This window comes from Typopeltis vanoorti, chromosome 5, assembly GCF_054136105.1.
Source record: "Typopeltis vanoorti isolate ZY-2024b chromosome 5, IOZ_Tvanoo_1.0, whole genome shotgun sequence".
In the NCBI taxonomy this organism is placed as follows: Eukaryota; Metazoa; Arthropoda; class Arachnida; order Uropygi; family Thelyphonidae; genus Typopeltis; species Typopeltis vanoorti.
In genome coordinates, this window is record NC_143553.1 from 159,469,618 (window position 1) to 159,493,530 (window position 23,913).

Here is a 23,913-nt window from a genome sequence, read left to right on the forward strand (position 1 = left end):
GTCGCAAGCGACCAGAGGATCTGAAGAGTGCACCTAATAGGGAAGCACGTGTCATCAAGTTTGCCAAAGTGAAATAACACAACTGATCCCATATAAAGCATCCAAGAACAATGACAGTTGATGGATGCACTATCATATGCAACTATTTTTGTGACACCGGATTCAAAGTTTAATTTTAAAAAAATGTAATTAAAGTTTATTTTATCTTTAAATTTATGTAATAGTAATTTTAATTCTGTTATATTTTTTTTGTTTTAATCTTTAGTGTTTCTTTCATTTTTTCTCGTTTTTCCGAGTTTTGTTCAAATTAATTTTATTTAAAATTTAAAAATAAAAATAAATGAGTCCGCTAACGCCTCTTATTTTAAAAAAGAGTTAAGCGAATTCTTTTAGCACGAAATACTTTTTTCGGGAATCGATGGCAGTCGGTTTCCACTATTAATCATTGACAGTAGAGTTCAGGAATATCAACGATTTCAAGACCACATGACCAGAGTACGACAAACTGCAACCATATCGTATTTTAAATCCGAACTGGTATTATTCCCCGATTGTGTGTTCTATGGTCGATTTTTTTGATTGAGGGTATTGCTAACCCGACTTTATTGAGAATAAGCCCTACCTGCTAACACAAAAGTCAATTAAATTAGGTACCAACTGCTAAAAAAAAAAAAAAAACATTCCTGCAGTCGACAGTGGAAATGGCACCTTTAGTAGGTGCCATTTCCTACTAAAGTTGTGAAAGCTGAAGCGTTACCAAAGGATTACAGGCCTATAGAATTTTAACTTCATTTTTTTAAATTTCTATTTTTAAAATTATAATGTTTATTTTTATTAAAATTGTTACAGTATTTTTAATTTTTTATATTTTTAAATTCTTGTTTTAAACGTTTGCCTGAAACTGTCATCGCCTAAACCAACAAAATCTTTATAATAGCAGCTCTGTGGGTGACCACTTAAGAATCATTACCCAAGGAAGGTGGTAAATGATTCTCATTTCTTCGAGTGAGACCACTTCCGCGCTTATTGGATGGCTGAACTCTCGTTAAAAAAGGTAACATGTTTGGTCTCTCCCAGATTATATAATCATTACGTCAAGTAGGCTGCTCAAGTGCTATAAGTTTTCATCTATTATTGGAGGAAACTGTCATTAAAAAATGAAACTTCATTGATTATCATTATAATTTCTCATAGAGAATCAAAGGCTTTTAATGCTTATCTAGATTCGCTTCTTGACTCTCTCGTTCTTTGATGATTAGTCTTTTTACTTATAAGTAAAAATAATCTCACTGAGACTAAGTAATTATGTTACGGGTCTTAGTTTTTCAAGATGTGCCTTAAGGAATATTTACTGTTATTACAATGCATAAAATTGCATACAGAATGGAGGATATTTTATTTATCCGAGGCTTCTCCCATGAGTTCCGTAATAAAATCGCGGGTCTCAAGAGGAAAACAGTTACTTCGGTTTCTTTCTGTCTCTGATTTTTATAAAAGACGGTACTTTTTATTAAATGATTTTTGGCTCTGGCATTCGGATACATTTTCAGCGGACGCAAATCACTGAAGTTTAAGAACGGTGTCGTAACCAAGCCGCAAGGGAATGTTGTTGTGGAAGAGTTCCAACAAAGGACATAAAATGGCTTCTAGAAGCGCTGTTTTGTTATGACAAGATTTCAGGAGAGAGAGAGAGAGAGAGAGAGAGATTTGTTATTTGTACACTGGTTTAGAATGAACATCTTCAAGAATGCCTTGTGTGTGCATCTATTTGCATTTCCCATTAAATGGAAATAAAGTTTCTGCGTGGGTTTCGAGATGGGGATTTTTTATAGGAAGTGAAAAACAGATTTGAGTAATTCAGCTTAGTGGGAAAAATGACTACACTTCTTCGAAAACTACCTGCGCATTTTATCACAATGAAAATGCAAAAACAGAAACAAAACGAATAGGAAAAATAACGAAATTCGTAATTCGAATTTTGAAAGACAATTAAAATACATTTCACGGCGAAATTATGTACCATAGAAATAGGCAATACTGTGGTAGAGGAATTAACTCTGAAGCTCAAGTACTTACAGTACTCCCTTCATTTTATTCGTTATTTTTATACCAACAACGAACGCGAGAGGTCGCTATACCTATAAAAGAACAGTGCAGAGTGTGGGCAAGAATTTGCATTGAAGTACTTTTATTCAGGTATAAGAAAAGTCGAATTTTCTAAAGGGGGAAACTCACTTTGACTCATGTTAGTCAGTGATGGAAGTGTAGCTTTGTTTACGGCAGTTCTTGAAATTAATGATAAAAATAAAATCTTTGCATTCCCGCGTATGTAAATTTATTTAACACAATGTCGGCTGAAAGTGTCTACTTTGGAAACCTCCCACCCCCGAAAAAAAAAAGTGCTTAGTAAGACACACTCGCTGCTGTTCAATGCATGGGAAACTTCCATAGTTCAGGCCATGAGGACTTAATTATTTACACTCTCTCACTCTCTTTGTAACCGTGAGAACGATGATGATGCCTCTGGATTCGAATCCGTAAAGACTGAAAAGAAATTTTATAAGCACTTTCCAAATAAAAGTAGTTGTATCTCCGACTATACTCCTGTCTGATAAGAACTGTGAGACATGGTATACTTATCAAGTAGTATAACTATGGATGGAGTTTGCAGCCATTGAAAGAGGCTGCAACTCTTGATCCAAGTCCGACGCCCGCAGTTAGGGGACCCGAGCTATTGTTAAAATTCAAAGATCTATAAGAACGACATTGATATTACGCATTTTGATTATGAATTGGAACAGTTTCTACTATTTTTAAAAGAAGATAAAGACAAATTCGATACTGCCACACAAGTGTACCAGACTGCCAAAGAAATGTCGTCAACTTTTTCAAATGGCAAATTTTTTTAGGAACCCCATAAATTTTACCGCCAGGGGTCCCCAGCCGGCTTAAACCGACCCTGAGTCCATTTAAATTGAACAATTATATAAAGTTGCATTATCAATGTTAGTGGCATAGAAAATGAAAGTTAGTAATTGATTAAGAGGTCCGAGAAATCTCTGCATATTTCAGCATTAATAGAACTTCACAACAGGAAAGATAAGTCTGGCTATTAATAAAATAGACCAATTTTTGCCATCTGGATCGAGACATTTTTCTGACGGAGGAGGAATTTTTTTTTATCATGTCCTTAATTTTAGAACTTTGTGTAGATAGGGAAGTTTTTTTTCCCTCTGCGTGTGCAATACTCTTTTAAGATTTCCGTGCCATCTGATTTAACTTGCATTTTATCACTTGGTAATCATCGGATGAAACTACCTGGAATTTGTGCAATTACTACACAAATTTCATGGGACGTCTAAGCATCTATTTGATGGCTAATGTAAACATTTCATCGTGATATCATATAATTTCCTCGGAACGAACGCAGGAGGCGTGGCTATCGAGACTTTGGTGACTTCCATGCCATTATCTTTACGTACTTTCAACATGTGCTTCAGTGTTGGAAATAAGTCTGAAAATCTAAATGATCAAAATTTCTACTGAAATTATCCTTACTGTGCCTTGTCTAAATGTATCTCTTCGGCTGTTCATTTGAACCATCATTTTCTTTTTATTCTTTCAACATTATCATCACTGCAGTTTCTTAAATGACTCCTTCGTGCAGCATCGTCGAATATTTGATCCTGTCTTCAAAAAACGATGGCAACTTTTAATGTATTTAATATGATTCCATGAAAATTCACCGAAAGCAGTTAATCGAAAGACAGTTTACCGAATGGCAATTTATCGAACGACAATTCATCAAAAAACAATTCGTCGAACAAAAATTTAACGAATGGCAATTCATCGAAAAGGTAATTCATGGAATAAATAATTCGTCGCACCACAGCTCATCGCACGATAATTCATCGCAAATGCAGATGATCGAAAAAACAACTCACCGATAATGTTTCGATGAATTCTTTCAAAATTCGTCGAAAAAGTAATTTTGTTGCGAACTGTTGTTTAAGAGTGTTCGACAATAATACTTAAGATACACAACAAATGTAAGTAGTCATTGAGACATAATAATTATTTTATGTTATTGTAGAACAACTTTTCTGTTAAGTATATTGCTTCATTGTGTTCATAACGATTTATCTCTAGACAACAAATTTCGTTCTACCTAATTTTTTTCACAACAACAACAACTGTAAGATTGAAATCAAAACTGATAAATTTTAATATACATCTAAACTATAAAATGTCATTGTATTTCATCCAGCCAGAGCGGAATTACTAATATCATTTCGAAACTACTTTACGAACATGTTATGATAAAAGTGATATGGTTTTAACTAAAACTGAACCAGGCAGACTTCTTGTACAGATAACTTCTTCGAATTACACTAAGTCAGAGAGTTATTGTAAGATATAATTCCGACACTTTGACCCTTTGTAGGCCCCGAATATAACGAACGAAAAAATGGAACGGTTCGAAATTTTTTGTAAAAATTTCAAATACCAAATCTAAGTAAGATTCATCTCATATAACTGATGTTGTGTTTCAGGAAGTCACATACTACTAGTACTACGAGTAATAGTAATAATAATGGAGTCTTTCGGTCCTAATAAAATATAAAATACACGGTAATGCATATATTGGCTGAAAGGAATATCTCTCCACAAAAAAAAAATAAATAAAAAAAAAATTTTAAAAAAAATATATATATATATATTTTTTATAATATATATATATATATATATATATTATCCAATAAATCATACAGAATAATGCTAACTATGCATCAGTCGTCTCCTCTCCTCCAAATAAGGAAAATCAACAATAAGCGACAAAAGAAAATCAAGACGTAACACCCTCCGTATACCTCATTTGTTCTTCTTCTTCATCATCATCATCATCATGCATATCAAGGATAGGATTTAGGCCTAGCGTGGCCTGTTCCGGTCTTAGAAGTCATCGTTGAATCTTTTAAGAGGACGTCCTGGTTTTTCTTTTTCCTAATGGTTTGTACTTTAAGGCTTATTTTGGTAATCTTTCTATTTTCATTCTTTGAACGTGTTCCATCCATTTATGTTTATATTGTTTAAGTTTTTCTGTTACTGATTCTTGGTTTAATTCTTTCGTAATTTCTTCGTTTCTTTTGTGATCGAATAGGGTATACTTTGCACTTTTTCTCATAAACTTCATTTCTGTTGTTATTAATCTTTTTTTTTTTGTTTTGTTTTATTGTTCAGATTTCGCTTCCATACATTAAGACTGGTAGGACTAATGTGTTGTATACTTTTAGCCTGGTTTGTTTTTGAACTAGGTTTGGTTTAAATATAGAGTTAATTAATTACACTTGTTATTTTTAAATATTTCGCAATTTTAGGTTTATATCTTTTTCATTTTCATATGTGATCATACATCCTAGGTAGTTAAATGAATTCTTGTTCTAAGATCTTGTTATCTATTACTATATCTTTGTTATTGCTGGATCTTTTCCTTTAAAGGCCATAGTTGGCAGTATTTGTTCTTTTTGCCGAAAGGAATTATGAAACCCTTTTGATACCAAAAAATTTACTCGATGTTGATGATATTCTTCCAGTTGTGCATAACATCTTCTCCTCCTCATCATCATCATCAAATTGATATGTACCCTCAGAGGATGTACAGGATATTGTGATAGTACTACATGAAAAGTTACATCGTTACTAACTTCCTACCAACAATTCTCTTACAGATTAGCCTGTTATCTGTCAACATTCCAATATTATCAGATCTTATATTTCTGTCTTCTAAGGCATCTTTTACTCTATTAATCCACCTACTTCTTGGTCTTCCTCTGGGTCATTTTCCTATTATCCTAGCAAAAACACTTGTTTAGCTAACCTTTCCTCTCCCGTTCTGTTTAAGTGACCATGCACCTGAGATTAGCTCTGTGAACACATTCCTAGATGTTAACAATGTCAAGGTCTTTCATAATATCCTCATTTTAATGTGCTACTGCCATCTGTTCACTCTCATAATGTTTCAAAGGACTCCCATATCTTCGATCTTTAGTCTTTGGTCAAGTGTTTTATTTCTAACCCAGCTCTCAGATCCATTAAAAACACTGCTTTATATACAGCTTATTTAGTGTTTTGATCAATTTGTTTCTTATTCCATATAAATGTATTCAGTTGACTTCCTACCATACTACCAGCTTTGTTGATTCTGTTGTCTATTTCCATATTTAATTTACGTCTTCACTAAAAATCGTGCTTAAGTAGCTGAAATGTTTTACTTGTTCCACAGGTTCTCCATTCACAATGCAGTTGACATTTTCAACGATTGTACCTATTTTCGTTGTCTTTGTCTTTTTATTGCTGACCTTCATGCCATATCTATTACAAGAGTTATTCAATTTAGTCAGGGAATCTTGCAGACTTGTAGCAGATTTATTTAGAAGTATAACGTCGTTCACATAAAGCAAAGAGCTGATATTAATATCTCCAATTTTGATATCTTGTTTAATACCACTTTCCTTCATAATGTGATCCATATAGATAATGAATAACAGAGGGGATAATGTACATCCTTGTCTCACACCAGATTTAACATTAAACCATCTTCCTGTACTTCCTTCAATTCTAACTGCTGACTTACAACTCAAATACAGACTAAGTATTATTGTTTGATATAATGCCCCATTGACACCATATAACTATAGCGTATTGAATAGCTTCTCTATTGGCACCTTGTCATATGCCTTTTCCAGATCTACAAAACTTAAATACAGATCATTGTTATATTCCCGTGATTTCTCAACTATTTGTGTTAAATGAAAATCTGATCCTGACAGCCTCTATTTGGCCTGAACCCAGTTTGTGCTTCTTATCTTCTCCTCCATAATTTTTCTTAGCTCTTTCTCACGAATATTTGCATAAATCTTACAGTAGTACTCAATAGAGAAATTCCTCTGTAATTCTCACATTCTACTTTATTCCCTTTTTTATAGATGGGTACTATGATCGCTCCACTCCGATCATCTGTAATCGACCCTCTGATCATGCATTCTGAATATCGTGTACTCCATCTGCATTCCCACATTTCAGGTTTGTGAGTGCTTTTTCTACTTGAAGTACAGATTCCAGATGGCATTCCCGTTGAGTGTTTTCTACCAACATCCTAACAATGCTTGTTTCATTTAGCAATCTTTCAAAGTAATTACTCCATACATCAAGTGTGTATTTATCTTCAGTTTTCATGTCCCCTTTATCATCTGTAATTTCTTTTACAGAACTCTTTCCTCCATTTCTGAGCTTTTTCAATATTTTACTTTCAGCATATTTTGCCACCTTCTTGATATTTATTTTCTATTTTCTAACCAAAGGTAGAAAATAGAACAATTTATCTAATTTTACACAATTCTTTGCTTTTTTTTTCTGTATTCCCTAAGAGCACAAGCTGACTTTCTTGTCAGGAACTTTCGATATACTTTCTTCTTTTCCTTGACCACCTCTTCAACTTTAAACAATTGTGATAAACAAAACCCGGTGCTCTAGAATTAACAGCACTCATCCATTATCGCTTATACTTATCTAGTATCTTTCCAAAAATATTTAACTTCGAAAAAAAAAAGGCAAATTCTTTACTTACCTGTAGACCACCAATTAATTACTCATCACTGATATTGACTTCGCTATTATCACTTCATAGGAGAACTCCCAACCTCATCAGTCTTCGGATATAAGCCGAGGAAAGTTTGAATGAAAGTTTGAACGTTTGTTTGAATGACGAAACGTTTGTGATTACTTTTGATATTTCGACAGTTTATATCAAGTCTGGCATTCAAATCTTAACAAACTATTATTATAATCTTCCTCCTGCCTTTTGGGATTCGGAGCCGGTTTCTTATGAGATTATTCACTGAGGTGTCATGACGGATGATTTCCTCTCATCAGATTTCTCTGTGAATGCTGGAGTATCGCAGGGCTCTGTATATTCAAAGTTAATGAGAGAAGGACACGCATACTCTTTCCCCCTATACATTATTAATGACCTTCTCTCATTAGCTTCAAATTTCAGATGATCGATAATTTTACTGATGATTAGCCTCCATTCAAGAAACCTTGCATTGCTCAAATAATTCTAGCCTCAAGACCTTCAGTATCTACTCTTAAAAACTGATCTCATAACCGTTCTCATGTGGAGTGGAATAAATCTGACGAATTTCAGCTTATGTAAACACAGTTCTGTCTTGTTTTTCAGAAGAAAGGTCTTACTTCATCCTCCCACTTACCTTTTGATATTCCAATCTAAATCATGATCAATTACTTCTTCTTGGGGTGACTCCGTGGTTCACCAATGTGTCACAAACACACGACCTTCATAGCCTCCTCAGCTTTTAAAAACCTAAGTGTCCTCTTTGGTTCAAATACTGTCCGCCTAAATCCTGATATTTTATAATTCCCAAGACAATACCTTCTCAACACAACTGGTGATTTATACTGGTTTACAATTTAAATTAGTAAATCGGAATTCCTCAAAACAAACCGAGAAAAAAAATCTCTTACTATATAAAATCATGGGTGTTGAATGTCAATATTTTACTTTGTATTCCCCAAATTCCTTGTCCTGCTGGTGACAAGATTAACAATGATTTGTCATCCTGAAAATAAATAGGTATATCAACGATTTGTATTCTAGTACATCAAATTTATGTTTCTATATTTATTTCGGTATAGGCGAAAAGAAGACGGTAGAATGAAGTTGCAATCAGTAGCTTCCGCATGCGTAATAAATATTAACGGCTATTTAGATATGAGCAAGGTTTTGGATAAATGTTTGCAGTTATCATCAGCTTCATTAGCCTGAAGGAAGACTAGGAAAGTATTTTTGCTACAAGTTGTAATACCGATTTCTTACTGTTGTGGTGATGCTTCCATAATGCAAGACCGCCAGAAGAAGCACCGTCATGGATATAGTTCTATTCGCCGACTAAATTAGGAAGTTTTTCTAGGCCTTTTTCTACAGGTTCCTGACTCGGACGAACCAGCTGAAAAAAAAAAGCTAGTGGGATTTTAGTCGGAAATTAGTGTTTAAACCCTCAACTCAGAAAAATAGATGAAAGAACTCTCAGACTATTGCGCACAGCAATATCGTTTAAAGTTTAGGATCATAAAAGGGATTATATGATTTATTTTGTTTTATTTATTTATTTATTTATTTATTTATTTATTTTCTTTTTTTTATCTGGAAGATGTGCTAAAAAGCAAGGTTTAAATCAAGCGCGAGAGACGTGGCATTAAATTTAAGAAAATTAAAGTTTATACGCGAATGCTAGCGGCGTAACCAAAGCATGTTTCAGTAAATATAAATGCCCTTTTCCATAAAGTCTCAAGAGGATTTTGAAGGTCAAATACACCAAAAAATAAAAAAATAGAAAATGATTCAAGTGGGAGAGAATCACATGGACAATGAACTTAGCTAATATTTTCTGGTTACCATGGTAACGCAAAGAAGGTACTTTGTGCGCACGTGTAATTTCTCTGTCAAGGTAAGATTCGTTGATTTTCTTTTCCAATCTCTCATGCAAGTCAATTTTTCCTCTATTTCGACAGTAATGAGAAAGCAGTCTCAATTTGTTCAAAATAGTTGCAGAGCTCACAGACAATTTTTTCAGTGCGGAGAATGTAAATACCCACGAAGCAACCGGTTGAGAAAGAAAGAATTAAAGGTGTAATTCATGCACAAAGAAAGGAAGTCATCAAATTCGAGCAATCTCAAGCGATTTAAATAAAGATCATAATTCATGTAGAAGTAAAAATAGTAGTTTCAATGACATGCTCATATTTCCCCAGGGAAATCAGTTCTTTAATATAAAAAATATATATTTTAGAACTCTGTTCTTTCTTTAAGGCCTTATTTGGAGTATAATAAAATCTCTTTTAAAGTTTATTCCTTATCTAAGCAATTAAAATTTTTCATTCTTTGGTAACACGGGCGCACTGATTATCGCATATCGATTTCATAATAATTAAGTGGATGATGAAAAATTATTGTGTTGAAGATTCAGAGGTTTCAAATTAAAAATATCCACTTTGTTTCTCCGTTAAATTATATTGGCGGCATGAAAAAAATCCGTGTTTTGAAAGAGATTCATCTCCTCATCAGAGGTGACTGCGAATCCAAAAGGCATATTATTTGTGGTATGGTTAAATTAAAAAAAAATCAAAAAGAAACTAGAAATGGATGGCTAAAGGTTTTCAAGGTGAGCGAGCATTGGTATACGTTCCTCTTCGTCATCATCATACCTATCAAGGATTTAGGCCTGGAGTGACCTGTTCCGGCTTTAGAAGTCATCGTTGAATCTTTTAAGAGGACGTCCTGGTTTTCTTTTTCCTAATGGCTTGCACTTTAAGGCTTGTTTTGGTAATCTTTCTCTTTGCATTCTTTCAAACGTGTTCCTTACATTTATGTTTATATTTTTTCTATTACTGATTCCTGGTTTAATTCTTTCATAATTTATTCGTTTCTTTTGTGATCAAATAGATTATACTTTGCAGTCTTTCTCATAAACTTCATTTCAGCTGTTATTAATCTTTGTTTGTTTTTTTGTTTTATTGTCCATATTTCAATATTTTTTAAATATGTTGGATTTTTAGGTTTATATCTTTTTCATTTTCATATGTGATCATACATCCTAGGAAGTTAAATAAATTCACCTGTTCTAAAATCTTATCCCGTACTATTTTAGTTCTTACTGGATCTTATCCTTTAACGGCAATCGTTTTTGATTTTTCTGTTGATATTATCATTCCATACTCTTCGGCTATCTCATTTCAATTTAAAATATCTTTCTGTAATTGGCAGAATCATTGAAAATGTCAACTGTGTTGTGAATGGAGAACCTGTGGAACAAGTGAAACATTTCAGCTACTTAGGCACGATTTTTACTGAAGATGGTAAATTAAATATAGAAATAGACAACAGAATCAGCAAAACTGGTATGGTAGGAAGTCGATTGAATAAATTCATATGGAATAAGAGAGAAATTAGTCCGAACACTAAAGTAGCTGTATACAAGACAGTGTTCAAACCAGTTTTAACTTATGGATCTGAGAGCTGGGTCAGAAGTAAAACACTTCACCAAAGACTAGAGACCGCAGATATGAGAGTCCTGAGAAAGATTATAGGCGTGAACAGATGGCATCGATGGCAATATCATATTAAAAATGAGGATATTAGGAAATAACTTGACATTGTCAACATCCAGGAATGCGTTAGCAGAGCTAATCTCAGATGGTATGGTCACTTAAACAGAATGGGCGAAGAAAGATTAGCAAAACAAGTGTTCTCTGCCAGGTTGGCAGCAAAACAATCCAGAGGAAGACCAAGATATAGGTGGATTGATAAGGTACAAAGTGCCTTAGACGATAGAAATATAAGATCTTATAATGTTGGAGTCGACAACTAACAGACTGATTTGGAGGAAAATTGTAGATAGGAAGTTAGTAATGATGTAATTTTTTTCATGTAGTTCTATCATATCCTGTACACCCCTTGAGGGTACATGGCAGGAATTTAATGATGATGATGATGATAATTCTGTAATTGGTCATCAGGAATTTAATGATGATGATGATGATGATTCTGTAATTGGTCATCAGTAGGTTGATCATACGTTCACAGTAAGAGAAAGTTTAATACCTTGATGGAAATTTTTATTCCATTTTATTATTATTTCATTTAGGTAAATTTAAAAAGAGTTGTTGATATGCGTTCCTCTAACGTATAAAACCTCGCGGCTTGCACAGCTGAAATTTCTTTTGTGACATAAAGATATATAAAGGGAAACTTTGGAGTATTTTGATTAAAAAGCGTCCTCTTTAAATTCAGATTATTAATTGCAATGAAGCAACTGATAACGGACGCGTCTCTAATACTGCATTTTTAAATGAATCCTCTGTAATTAAAGGCGTGCTTCATATTATATACGTTCTGATTTTCTAAGCTTGTCTTAACGCGTTTTTTTTTTCCACCAATCTTTGCACTATTATTGGCGACAAGGATATTGTGTCTTCTTTTTCTACTGGATATAAAAATGGGATCCCATGTTAGCAGAAGTTACAATAGATGGAGGGTGATATAATTCTGCGGGCCCAGACACTGAGAAATGCCCCATCCAATTCGTTCGATCTTAGCCCGCATTCCTTGCTGTCGAAATTCTTTCATCTCTTTTTAATTGGATGTGATGCAGGCAATTTCCTGAAGGAATCAGGCGTATAGTTCTATCAAGCATCCTAAAGTTAAAATGGTGCATGAACTTTCCAAAAACATTGTCTAGACACGAATTTAATTCCATCCCTAAGATTCTCCAGTAATAAAACAAAAGTAATCATCCGAAAAAAAAGTACATAATCGAAGATTGCGCCGCCGAAACAATTAAAGAAAAACAGAAGAAAAAAGTTAAACAAAGAAAATAACGATATAATAGAGAATATTTAACAAGAATTCTTTTAACAAGCATATTAAAGAGAAGATTTCTACCCAGTCCACAGTAAGAGCGTGTGGATTATTGTCAAAACATTGATTTTTTTTTTTTTTTGAAAACATAGCCGTCCTCTTTTTCAACAATAACACAATTACCTTTCAAATATTTTTGACACATTTTTTCCAACTTTAGGAAAAGAAACTAGGCTATCGATCGAATGGTAGCCTGGCTTGTGCTCTTCGATTAATGAAAATTAACGGCTTTTAAGCAGAGATTTTCGGGGAAAGTAAAAGTCTAATGATTACGAACTATTTGTAAACATTAACCCCCAATTTCGACATGGAATTCTACAACTTTTGATCTGTGTTTTGGTACGTTATCTTACTGCAAAACCAGCCACCCGACATCCATATTTCTGATATCCGCATCAGACTGTAGAGATTTTCTTAAGCCTTCCGATCACAGTTCGTTCCGAAAAAAAAAATGTTAAAGAATCATAAACGTGTTTAATTCATCACGAAATCGAAGAAAATGTTGCTGACCTTATTAATACTACTTAAAGTACATATAAGAAACAAAATGTATGTTAAGAGGGGGGGGGGGCTTAATTTGTAACATTTTTGGAAGCTCCTAAGTTTGGCACAAAGTTTTAAATCGACATCTGCCACTGCGATTGCCAGAGCACAACAAAAGCAGAAAAAGGGATCTAGTGATCACGTGACTGTTCTTTTATTTCTTATCACATATTCTAGCCAGAACAAAAGTTATTAGCTTAATTTAGTGGAAGAAGAAATCGGTGTACGAGTTCGTTTGAGAGGAAAGGAAATCATTAAGCACAATGAAAAGCTCCCATTAGGAAGACCGTGAAAATCTGATGGAACACACAATAGCCGCTATTCTGGAACTTGCTAAATAAAAAGCACCGATTAACATTCCCTTTGAAATTAAAGGTATAAATTATTCGTTTATTCGTTCATAAACTAACATCACTCACAACCCACATCTATACAGCCAACAAAACATGCATAGGCTAGAAAAACAGTTGAACAGAATCATATAGTAATTCCTAGATCAGAGAGCAATATTTTTATTAATCATTTGCAAGGCGGTAGCGTAAAAGGTGGTCATTTACAGCGGGTATGTAGAGTGCGACCCAATTTCTGCCTGTTAAAGATGCTGCATCAAAATCGCTAATTGGAAACATCGATGACCAGTGAAGTGGAAACACCCACTTGATTCAAGCTTCAGCTTGTTGCATCTTCAATACGTCAATGGAGGCAATCTGTTGACCGTTTTTTTTTTTTTTTTTAGTCTACCAACTGGTCTTTACTATTTGGTTTTGAGTCTCTTGCTAGTTTCCCTTTTTTTTTTTTTTTTTTGGTTCCATCCTATTAACATGTTGATTCCATTCCGATCTCCTCTTTGTTATCCATGCGTTTATGGGATGCAGTTGGCATCCTTCGTAAATATTTTAATTTTTCATTCTATCAAATTTTGTTTTGTTAACTATTTTTCTTAATGTTTTCATTTCACATGTATTTATCTTGTATTTTTTACGTTTCAATTGTTGTTTCACATGCACATGTGAATATTGTTCGCACTACTGATTTATATTAGTTAGAGACTGATATATATTAGTTAGAAGTTAGAGCTGGGTTCTTTACTTTTAGAGTGGTAAATGAGTGGAATAAGCTGCCAGAGTCTGTTATGGGTGCTATGACGGTTAACGAGTTCAAGGCAATGTATGATAGATACTGTGAGAATGTAATCGCATAGTTGTGTGGACATGATGTTTAGGGCCTCCCTCGATGAGTCTAAGGACTCCTGGAGTCGCCCGAAATAATAATAATAATAATAATAATATGTTCTTACTTTCGTTTTTTTTCTTCTTGTTAGATCTTTATTTTTCCATACGTTTGAATTTAAACATCCTGATATTTTATTAGTCTTCAGGAACTTTTACTTCATCCTGCGTTATATTTTCACTGTTCACATTTATTCCTAGGTATTTAAATTTCATTCCTTGTTCAAGTATTTTTCAATTTAGTTCTGATATACATCCGATCGGTTCTTTTGCAATTTCCATTGTTTTTTATTTATCTGTTGATATTTGAATGTCAAAATTGCTCAACATGCGAAGTTGGAATATTGCGTTTGGAGCTCATCTTCATTTCCTGCAAGTATTGCTACAGCATTTGAGTATCCAACTAAATTTAAATTCCGTTGTTAATTTTATTCCATTTAATTTCTTTTTCTTAAATTCTATTATTATTTCGTTCTTGATTATGTTAAATAAACCTAGACTTCAAGAATCGCCTTGTCTGATCCCTTTCCTTATAGAGATTTTCTGTATATTTATGTTCTGATATGCTATTAAATATTCATGTCTTCAGTATATACATCTTTGATCATTTTGATACAGTGGTATCTGCATCAGTTCCAGCAGGTTTCCTATTTTTTCAATTTTGAGATGACTGATTACATTAAATTATTAGCTATTTCAATTTTTACCTGTGTTTTCTGGCTGTAGCATTTCAGACATTTTATTTTCTTCTCCACATTCATATAATTTCCTAAAATAGTTTTTTATCAAATAGAGTTGGTAAAATTGTTCTTTCCCTGATTGGTATGTTTATGTATTCATAAATGTATTTTCTTTGATTTCGGATCATTCTCCATACTTGAGTCTTATTCTGTTGTTTATTTCATTTTTTATTCTTTCATGCTCTTCATATTTGTCTATATTACTTTTATATCGCAAATGTTTATTAAATGCAGTTTTTGGTTTCTTTATAGTGCTTTCATATCTTGAGTATACCCATCTTGGTTTGTACTTTCCAGCCTGTCCCACTGCCTCATATGCTTATATAACCACGCTACCAGCCAAGACGTCAAGGTTATCATGGATGCGAAGTGCATATCAAAATTGCAATACCATTGATATTATATTGTAATATATGATGGATACGAAGCGCATGAGATGCGTATTTGATTCATAATGACCGGTAAGGTGGTTATGTTTATCTTTTCTCAATAAGCATTCACATCTTCCTCATTACTGATAACATTTTTTGAAATAATGTAGCTCTTTTAGTCTATTTTGGTCAAGTATTCTTATACTGTCTTCTTGTAATGCTGTACCTTAAATTTATTTCTTTGTATTTCTTTATTTTTATTTTTCACTTTATTTATATTTTTGTTGGAATCTAAATTTTCTCATCAGTAGTCCATGGTCACTTCCAATGTCTGCAGATGTAAGGACTCATATCCAATATTTCATCTAGTTTTATTGTTCTATTTCTTATTATATAATCTGCGGGAGACGTTTGTCCTTTGTTATTTCCCCACTTTATTTTGTGTTGCCTCTTGTGATTAAAAATGTATTATTTATTATAAATTTGTTATTTGTACAAACTGAAGCAATCTTATTCCATTTGAGCTTTGAATTGTTTCATCAAATCTTTGACAAGTTTCTCCTGGTATTACACTGTTTTCAATTATTGCATTTTAGTCCCCTGCTAGTATTATTAATTCATCTGATGATATTTTTTTAGTTTTCTGTAGCGTTTCATAAAATTCTTCAAGTTTCGTTTTCGGATTTTGTTACGCACTACTTATATTTAGGGTTTTATTTTGAAATTTTATTTTTATTCTCAGCATCCTTTCAGATACATATTTTCATTCTTTTATTTCATTTTGAAAATCATCATTTATTATTATTCCAATGCCTGCTTTGCTTCCTCTTATTTCTCTACTCCACTAAAAAATTGATTTAATTTATACATTGCTTCAACTTTCTGGGTTTTTTTTTCTTATATGCAAGCCAATTTTATATTTCGCTTATCCAATCTTGTTTTCATTTAAGGAACGAATTTTCCAACTTGCAGTCCTTAATGTGTCCTGTTTCCAGTGCCTTTTCCTCGTCAGATCCGTCTGTTTCTATGACGATTTAATTTTTACATCATACAAGCGGGTTGCTACCCCACTTCCGGACGCCCTCTTCTGCTTTAGCCGAGCATGTTGACGAGATCTTCGTACTCAGGGTGGCCCTTCTGATAGTTTATACTACCGGTATACATCAGTCACATCGCCAGCTGATTCTTATATCACGATAACACTGTTCTGGAATCGTAACAGTGTCCTTCTGGTGTTGAGTGTTCTTCGTCATTCACGCTGTTGTTCAGGGGAGCAGCGTGAATGACAAATGTGCTCTAACACACTGATTCAATTATATTTGGCAATTCGTCGTAAACGTTCTGAGTTTATGCTTAAAAGCATCATTGTGCTGCACACACGATAATTTGACTCTGCTTCACGCATTTGCAAAGACACAAATGCGAATGATTATGGAGTTGCAACTGGAAGGGTGTATCCCTTCCGTCATACGGTTCGAATCTTCACTGGTTTCCATCTCTTTGGACCAATGAAAAAGCTGGCAAGTGTATATCAGGAAGCTGATATTTTATGAGTGACAGACAACAACAACAACAACAACAACAAAAAATATATATATATAAAATGGCACTTCTGGTAAGTTATTCGAAATTTTTCAGATAAGTATTGGTAAGAAATAGACTAATTGTACGCTTTTCTTTATAACATTCATCAAAATAGAACTTCCGAGTTTCAAACTTTAACAACTATATAAATACACCAAAGGAAAAGATAATTTCCTTCGTTAGAGTAAAACTAAACTTTTAATATTATCCCTTGAGAGATACGAACAACACCATTTGTACACCCACAAACAGCCAAGCAGTGTTCAACAGCAGTCAAAAACACCTAAATCGTTTCCGGTGTGATTATTACCATACCTGCAGATTCTTCCTGGAAAATGTCCTAACTTCTGTGTTTTATTTATATTTTAACGTGAAAACAACGGTTAAATCAGGCCATGGAGGCCAAATTATTGGTCGATTTCATTCAATTCGATCCATTAAGAAACGGCCTTTTCTCTTCCAGTGCGCTTTGGTTTTAGGAAAACAAAAGCCTCTCTTACATCGCAATCGAAATCTCTCCCGTGAGGTAAATGCAACAGCTAAAGTTTTTTTCGAATATATAAAAGTACAGGGTGGCATAAATTAACTTTCCCTCTTTGGAGGTATTTGTAGCCAAAATTAATACACGTAATGAGACCACATTTTGTATTGGGACTTTGGAAGGTATGGGGAGATGAATTCCGCGAAAAAAGGATTTAGTACCAAAAGTCGCCGATAGGGTAAATTTTGGCGCTGGCGGAGCCGAAAGCAGTGAAATATTTGCAGTAAACGCAGGTAAAAAGGATTATGCAAATTTTACTGTACGTACGTGACAGCAGCGCCACCAATTCCACTTAAAAAGGGATTGGGAACGTTCAGGCAGTTATTCGAATGACTGATGAATTGTGCGCAATATACGTCCTACCTTGCCTCAGCGTGCTTTACTTGTTAAGTTGTTTTACCTTAAACAGTGCAATGCCGAAGCGGCCCTTCAGGAATTTATAAGACTTCATAACCTGCGTACAGGTCCTATGTCAGCTGTAGCACGGAGAGCTATGATTAAGAAGTTTGAAGAAACTCGATCGGTAGGAGTTAGACCTGGCAGAGGACGGAAAGCAGTGCAAGAAGAGACAGTAGCATACGTTGCTTCTGCGGTGTTCGACGACACAGGGACTAGTACTGGTCCAAGCGCTCGTGCCATAGCTCGCAAACTTGATATGGCTTACGGTACAGTCTGGAAAATCTTATGGAAAATGCTTCACTTCTATCCGTATAAGCGCTTACACCGTCGATTGTGATAAGCGGCTGTCGCTTATACCGTCGAAATGTTATTATTCCATTTTATCTGCCTTTAATGTAATTAAAGTTTTTGGCTCCGCCAGCGCCAAAATTTCCCCTATCGTCGACTTTTGGTAATAAATATTTTTTTTCGCGGAAATCATCTCCCCGTGCCTTCAAAAGTCTCAATATAAAATTTGGTCTCATTCCGTTTATTGGTTTTAGCTACAGATGCCTCCAAAGAGAGAAAGTTATTTTATGGCCACCCTGTATTTTTTCGGGCCCAATGAATATCAAGAAATCATTCTACACACCACTTATTGCATTTATTGTAATTTAGAAGGAGCATCGTTCTATGTGGTCGTCTTCACACGCTAACCCTGCTCTCTGTAAAGGGGCTCTGGAGAAATTTACAGACTGGGTTTGACCATGATTACTGTGGGATCTCTCATTCGATCGCGTTCCCACCGTTATCTGCTTCCCCAACCTCCGTCACGTTATTTGAATATTCTCCGACCTTAATAAAATTAATCTTATCTTCGAGTCTCCTATGCCTGACGACTTCTGCTTAATGCTAAGGATTGAGCCGCTTAAAACTAGACTCTGTTCAATATCCTAGGGAGCGTTTCTTGCAACGAGATTTCCATAATGAGAGAAAGGCGAAAACAGCGAATTACAACGCGCAAGTTAGAAGATGAACGAACGTTCAGAGAATGGAAATGCATTTAGGTGGAGCCAGGTGGGTCTGATGAATGTTTATTATTCCTCCTCTTATCGTGTGTCTAATTAACTGTTCCGAGTACACGACTTTCCTTTATAAAGGACTTTCTCGTTGCTAGTAAACAGAGCCAAACGAAGATCACCGTGTTTTCTTGTTGTTCTTTCTTTGGTCCCCCCCCCCTCTCATTAGCGAATGTCGACAACGTGTTTTCGCCATGATAAGAAAATGAATAAATAAAGCAGCAGAAAAGTCTTTACTTAGTGTTGCGAAGACAAGATGGCAAGTAAAACGAATGCCGTCCCCTTCCCCGTAACAGTCTCCCCGTATTGTACTGAATTCATTTTCAGCAGCAATTAAATGTAATGTGTTTAGAGCCATCTTTCCGTTTTATATCATCAGCATAAGTAATGAAGATGCATTTTTTATCACAGCAGGAGATTTTTTTTCTTCAAGGGAGACTCTCATCAAGGACCCTTCGTCCTAAAACATCTCCTTTTAAATTGCTAAACTCTCAGAAATGGCAACTTGACTCTCCAGCGAGTAATTTGCCCTGTTTCATGAGTTCCATGTTTATATTTTTTGAAATGGTTCTCTTTTTTATTTTATTTCCTTTGTTTCGTTTTCTTTTTTTCCCTTTCTTCATTTTTTCTTCCCTTTATCATTCTTTTTTTCCGTTTTCTTTTTTCCTCCCATTTCCCTTTTTTCCTTTCGTTTCTTTTTTCTCTCTTCTTCCTTTTCTTTATTTCTTCTATACCGCTCTTTTTTGCTTGGTCTTCTTGTTCTCAAAGATTCAAGGTGTTCAACCACTCAACAATAAACTTCACCTGCAAATTCATGAGAAACAAGAAATCTGATTTAATGTGTTCTTTAATTCCGTGTCCAATTAATGAGCCCCCCCCAACCCACACGCCATGATTGATTCGTTATTATTGTGTATTAAAATGTATATATTTCATACTTTTGTTATTTTTATCTGCGTACGGACTTCTTATTACTAAATTGGTTATTCGCAAGCTTTCCACGTGGCAGATGAATCTCTCGCTCATGTACTTATTACGCATTTCACTCCATCATTGATGCTTTCTTCACAGTCCCTAGGGTAATTCATTGCTTCTATTTAGTGCAGCTCACCTAATTTTAATCCGTCATCACATTTTGGTGTTGTGTTCTTGATGCCGTTTCTTCATGTATGCACAGTAATCTGCTGCATTACACGCCGGAGGAGGTTGACGGGGATGAGAAGGCTGGAGTTGAGCAGGTCGATATTTCGAGTACGTCTTACCTGCGTTCCTTTTAAGGGAGGATCGATTGGACGCATTCACGCGGACAAAGTGCTAATTACTCAACCTCCCATTCGCTCGTCTGTTTGTCACAAAGGTGAATTCTTTGATGGCTGCCTTTGTGGAGGGTGGCGCTTTTATTGCCACTCGTTTTATTGACCCATCTGGAAAAGGTGAGTTGGAGGTGCATCCATCGCGTGAGAGAAAACGAGCTGACATCATCGCTTTGATGTTTCATTTCGAGTACTTTTTCCTGGTATACTGCGTCACTCGATGGGGATGACGTCATCACGTTTGGATCGTCTTACAAAGAAAGTAGCGACATATGAAACTGTTAAGCAGGATTCGAGGGTTGTTGTGACGCACATTTGTTCGTGTCAGTGAAACAAAACGCATTCATTCGCCTTTGAGAATTGCTTGTCTGGCAGTTTAGAGAACTGCAAGAAATGTTATTGGACCGAACAACACATCGAGACGTGCAAATGCAGAACTAAGATCATGGGATGAAGATTTTTAACACAATTGCTGGATTCGACACTTAGAACACGACTGCATATTCTCTTACCTCGCTCGCCAGAGTCGACAAATCCTTGTCACCAAAGCAGTGGCAAGGGTTTTATTAAGTAACGACGTGGTAAATGTTAAAAAAAGCTTTCAATCGATACGCTTACTCAAGAGTGCCAACACGTCACATTGTCTGCCAACAAAAACAATTTACTGCTTTGATCAGTCGGTTTTTCTAATCATGGCGCATTCTTGTCCAACAAAATTTCCCGCTTATTCATCTCCATTTCCAAGCGAAAAAATAATCTTCTTCTTCCCTATGCCTCCCGGTGTGTCCTATGTCTGTAGATGCCTGTGCTCACGAGGCCGGTTTGCCAGCTTGCGGGAGGAAAACTCCCAGATAAATTGGGGAGAAAAATCCCACAATCCAAGTCCGGTTAACTTGGCTATGACTGAGAAAGATCCTTACGTTCCTCACGTCGGCGACGGGAACTGAACCCAGGACACTCCTTTCCCATGCATATGGTTGCAGAGCACACAGCCACTAGGCTAACCGCGCGGACACGAAAAAATAATAACGATATCACATTATCTAGCCTGTAATTGCTTTTCCCTATCTAAGGAAAGGTACAATGGTGCAATATTTTCCATAAATCCAAGGAATTTCGTAGCCAAGGATACTCTCTCACACAAGAACCTTGCAACGAGTAGCACGCCAAAGATGAAGACGTTAACGTAGAAGTTAAATTTCCCCATTGACAAACGTGGTATGATCAGCAGGTAATCATTTCTCAGCCTGCATGTAGAAATTATTGTTTTTATTGCTTTGCATTTGCATGGAATCTCAGAACTCATCGCTGGAGGCTACTTCGCAGTTGAATTAAATGCATTTTCGATAAATGCGGAAGGAAATATGCATGTAGAAAAACAATGAAGTTTCATTGTTTTTCAGCATTGATTAAAGTGAAGATTCGCTGCATATTTCATGCATCATCCAAAAATGGTGATTAAACAACCCTCCGCCCGTTTTGTACTTACTTGATAGCTTCGACCATACTCAAGCCCATGTGTACGGAGAGCACCGCGTGGTCGCATCGCTGGTCTGGAGCTCCACTGATGCAGTAGTAACAGTCCCCCAGGATCTTAATCCTAAGCTGATGGTACTTCTAAGAAAGGGATGAAAATAATTACTATGAGCATGTATTATGGTTTGGTTTAATTTATTATAGTTAAGAGGAAATGTCCCTCCCCCGGATGTTCTTCCGTCGGTCGACTTACCTCAGAGAGCTGATCGAAGCGAGCGAAGAGCTTGTTCAAGGTTCGAACTAGTTCGGCAGCGGGACAAGTGCTAGAAATGGCCGTGAATCCAACGATGTCAGCAAAAAGGATGCTACAAACAGAAGAAAGAAATTATTATCAGAGTTAGGAGGAAAATTAATGGGTGGAAAGACAGAGAGTGAGAGAGTTTATATTTTGCGGCTTAGCATATTCAGAGACTGAAGCTAAACCAAAGCGATTACAAGTCGTGTGAACAGAATGGTTGTCATGACAACTACACAATGTACAGTTCAAAGAGTGTCATCTTTGTGAAAGAAATTTCTTTTCTTTTTATTGTTTTACTTACATTGAAGGAAGGAAAAATCTCTCGATACAATCCTCAGAGGGCTTCATTAGCACTCTCTTAATGCATTTTTAAGCTCAGAAACTGCAATTGAAATCGGTTAGTCCGTGCTATGCATTGCTTCATTGCCGAGAAGGTCGGCTACCTTGAATCTATCGGGAAAAGTTTCCGCTTTGGCGTGTCAGGAAATCTCATTTACAGCCACATGATTGATCCCATTGTTTCACCGACAGATACTCACGAGTGGACAGCGGAGGGATGTTCCTGAACGCCTCTCAGCTTCGCACAAATCACGTATTCTCTGAGTTGAACTTTGAACTTTAATATCTCGAGGATACGAGACCCTCGGTATCCTCATTCACATAGAAGGATTTCAGCAGAATTTGCGCGAAGAATCTTTGCCCCGCTATGTGCATGGAATCGCACAGTTTTCTAGATAAGGAAGAGACAGCGAACAGGGCGTGTCCAATATTTGGCAGAGTACTTTGTGGAAGCGTAGAAGAGATATGCCGCCCATTTCGATTGTTACTAGGGAGAAGTATGGCCAGATGCCGTTGCCATAGTAACTAAGGGTTCTGTGCAGTCTGCAGAAGCTGATGTTAACGTAATTATCTTCTTTCAGAAAGAGAGAGAGAGAGAGAGAGAAGTCTTTACCTTCTAAACGATAATTTTTTTTTCTTTTTTGCATTTTTATTTAACAAGTTTGGAGTTGGATTAATAATAGATGCGGCTACTTATAAAAAAGTAAGAAACACGATCCACGCACATAATAAATACATCAGTTTCTTTTCTTTTATAAGCTAACGTTAATCAGGAACTGATGTCATGATAAAACAATGCTTTGCCCTGCGCAGTAACTTAACAAATTATCGTAGTAACTGCGCACTAATCATAACAATGAGGTTTCGTGTTCAGGTTGTTTCATTTAAATCAAATATTTTCAAAACTTATTCACCCTGAACATCGCTATTACGTGATCCTTCTTTTTTTTTTATTATCCTATCTAAAGGTTCGATAATATGGATTCGAAAATCTTGGTCTATCTTTTTCAATTTTTGTTGTCGGAATTCAGAGAATGCACTGAATGCCCTTAAAACTGCATTCTTTGCTTTCTTCTCTTCATTGTCTCTTTCCCCTCTGGTAGAGTTTTTGAACGAATTCTTGACTTATTAGGTGTCCAAAGGAACCCGTTTCTCATTTTGACTGTGCTTGAGTTCTGCCTCTGTCTGTATTGTACGCCAAATTAGTTGTTTATCGATTTGTGCGGTGGACAGAGGACTAAACGAATAATAACAAGTGCTCCGCACTCATGAAATTCAGAAACAAAAAACTTAAGTTGTCGAAGTAATTTTTAGACGTCGGGAGAAGTTTGACACGATGTGCAGTTCCGGATGCCATCCGACATTACCAGGAGCACGGAGAACTGTGTGACCGTACCTCTTTGCTTGCAAAGATTCGAACTCGAATGTCACAAGAAATGAGATTGTTGTTCGATCCTCTTTTTTTAAAACACAGCTTAATATCCCATCATCAAACGAAATTGCAAGTTTCGGTAAATTCAGTTTAT

The 23,913-nt window shown here is 35.5% G+C and overlaps 1 protein-coding gene across 1 annotated transcript in view; it reads right to left on the reverse strand.

Annotated features, from left to right (window-relative positions):
* Positions 1-23,913, reverse strand: part of LOC150106997 (adenylate cyclase type 3-like) — a 398,311-nt gene that overhangs the window by 218,071 nt on the left and 156,327 nt on the right. Inside the window, exons 5-6 of the mRNA XM_090392870.1 lie at positions 22,004-22,115; positions 21,764-21,891 (exon numbers count right to left, since the gene is read on the reverse strand). Of these exons, the coding sequence (XP_090248996.1) occupies positions 21,764-21,891; positions 22,004-22,115 (240 nt within the window). The remainder of the gene's footprint in view (positions 1-21,763; positions 21,892-22,003; positions 22,116-23,913) is intronic.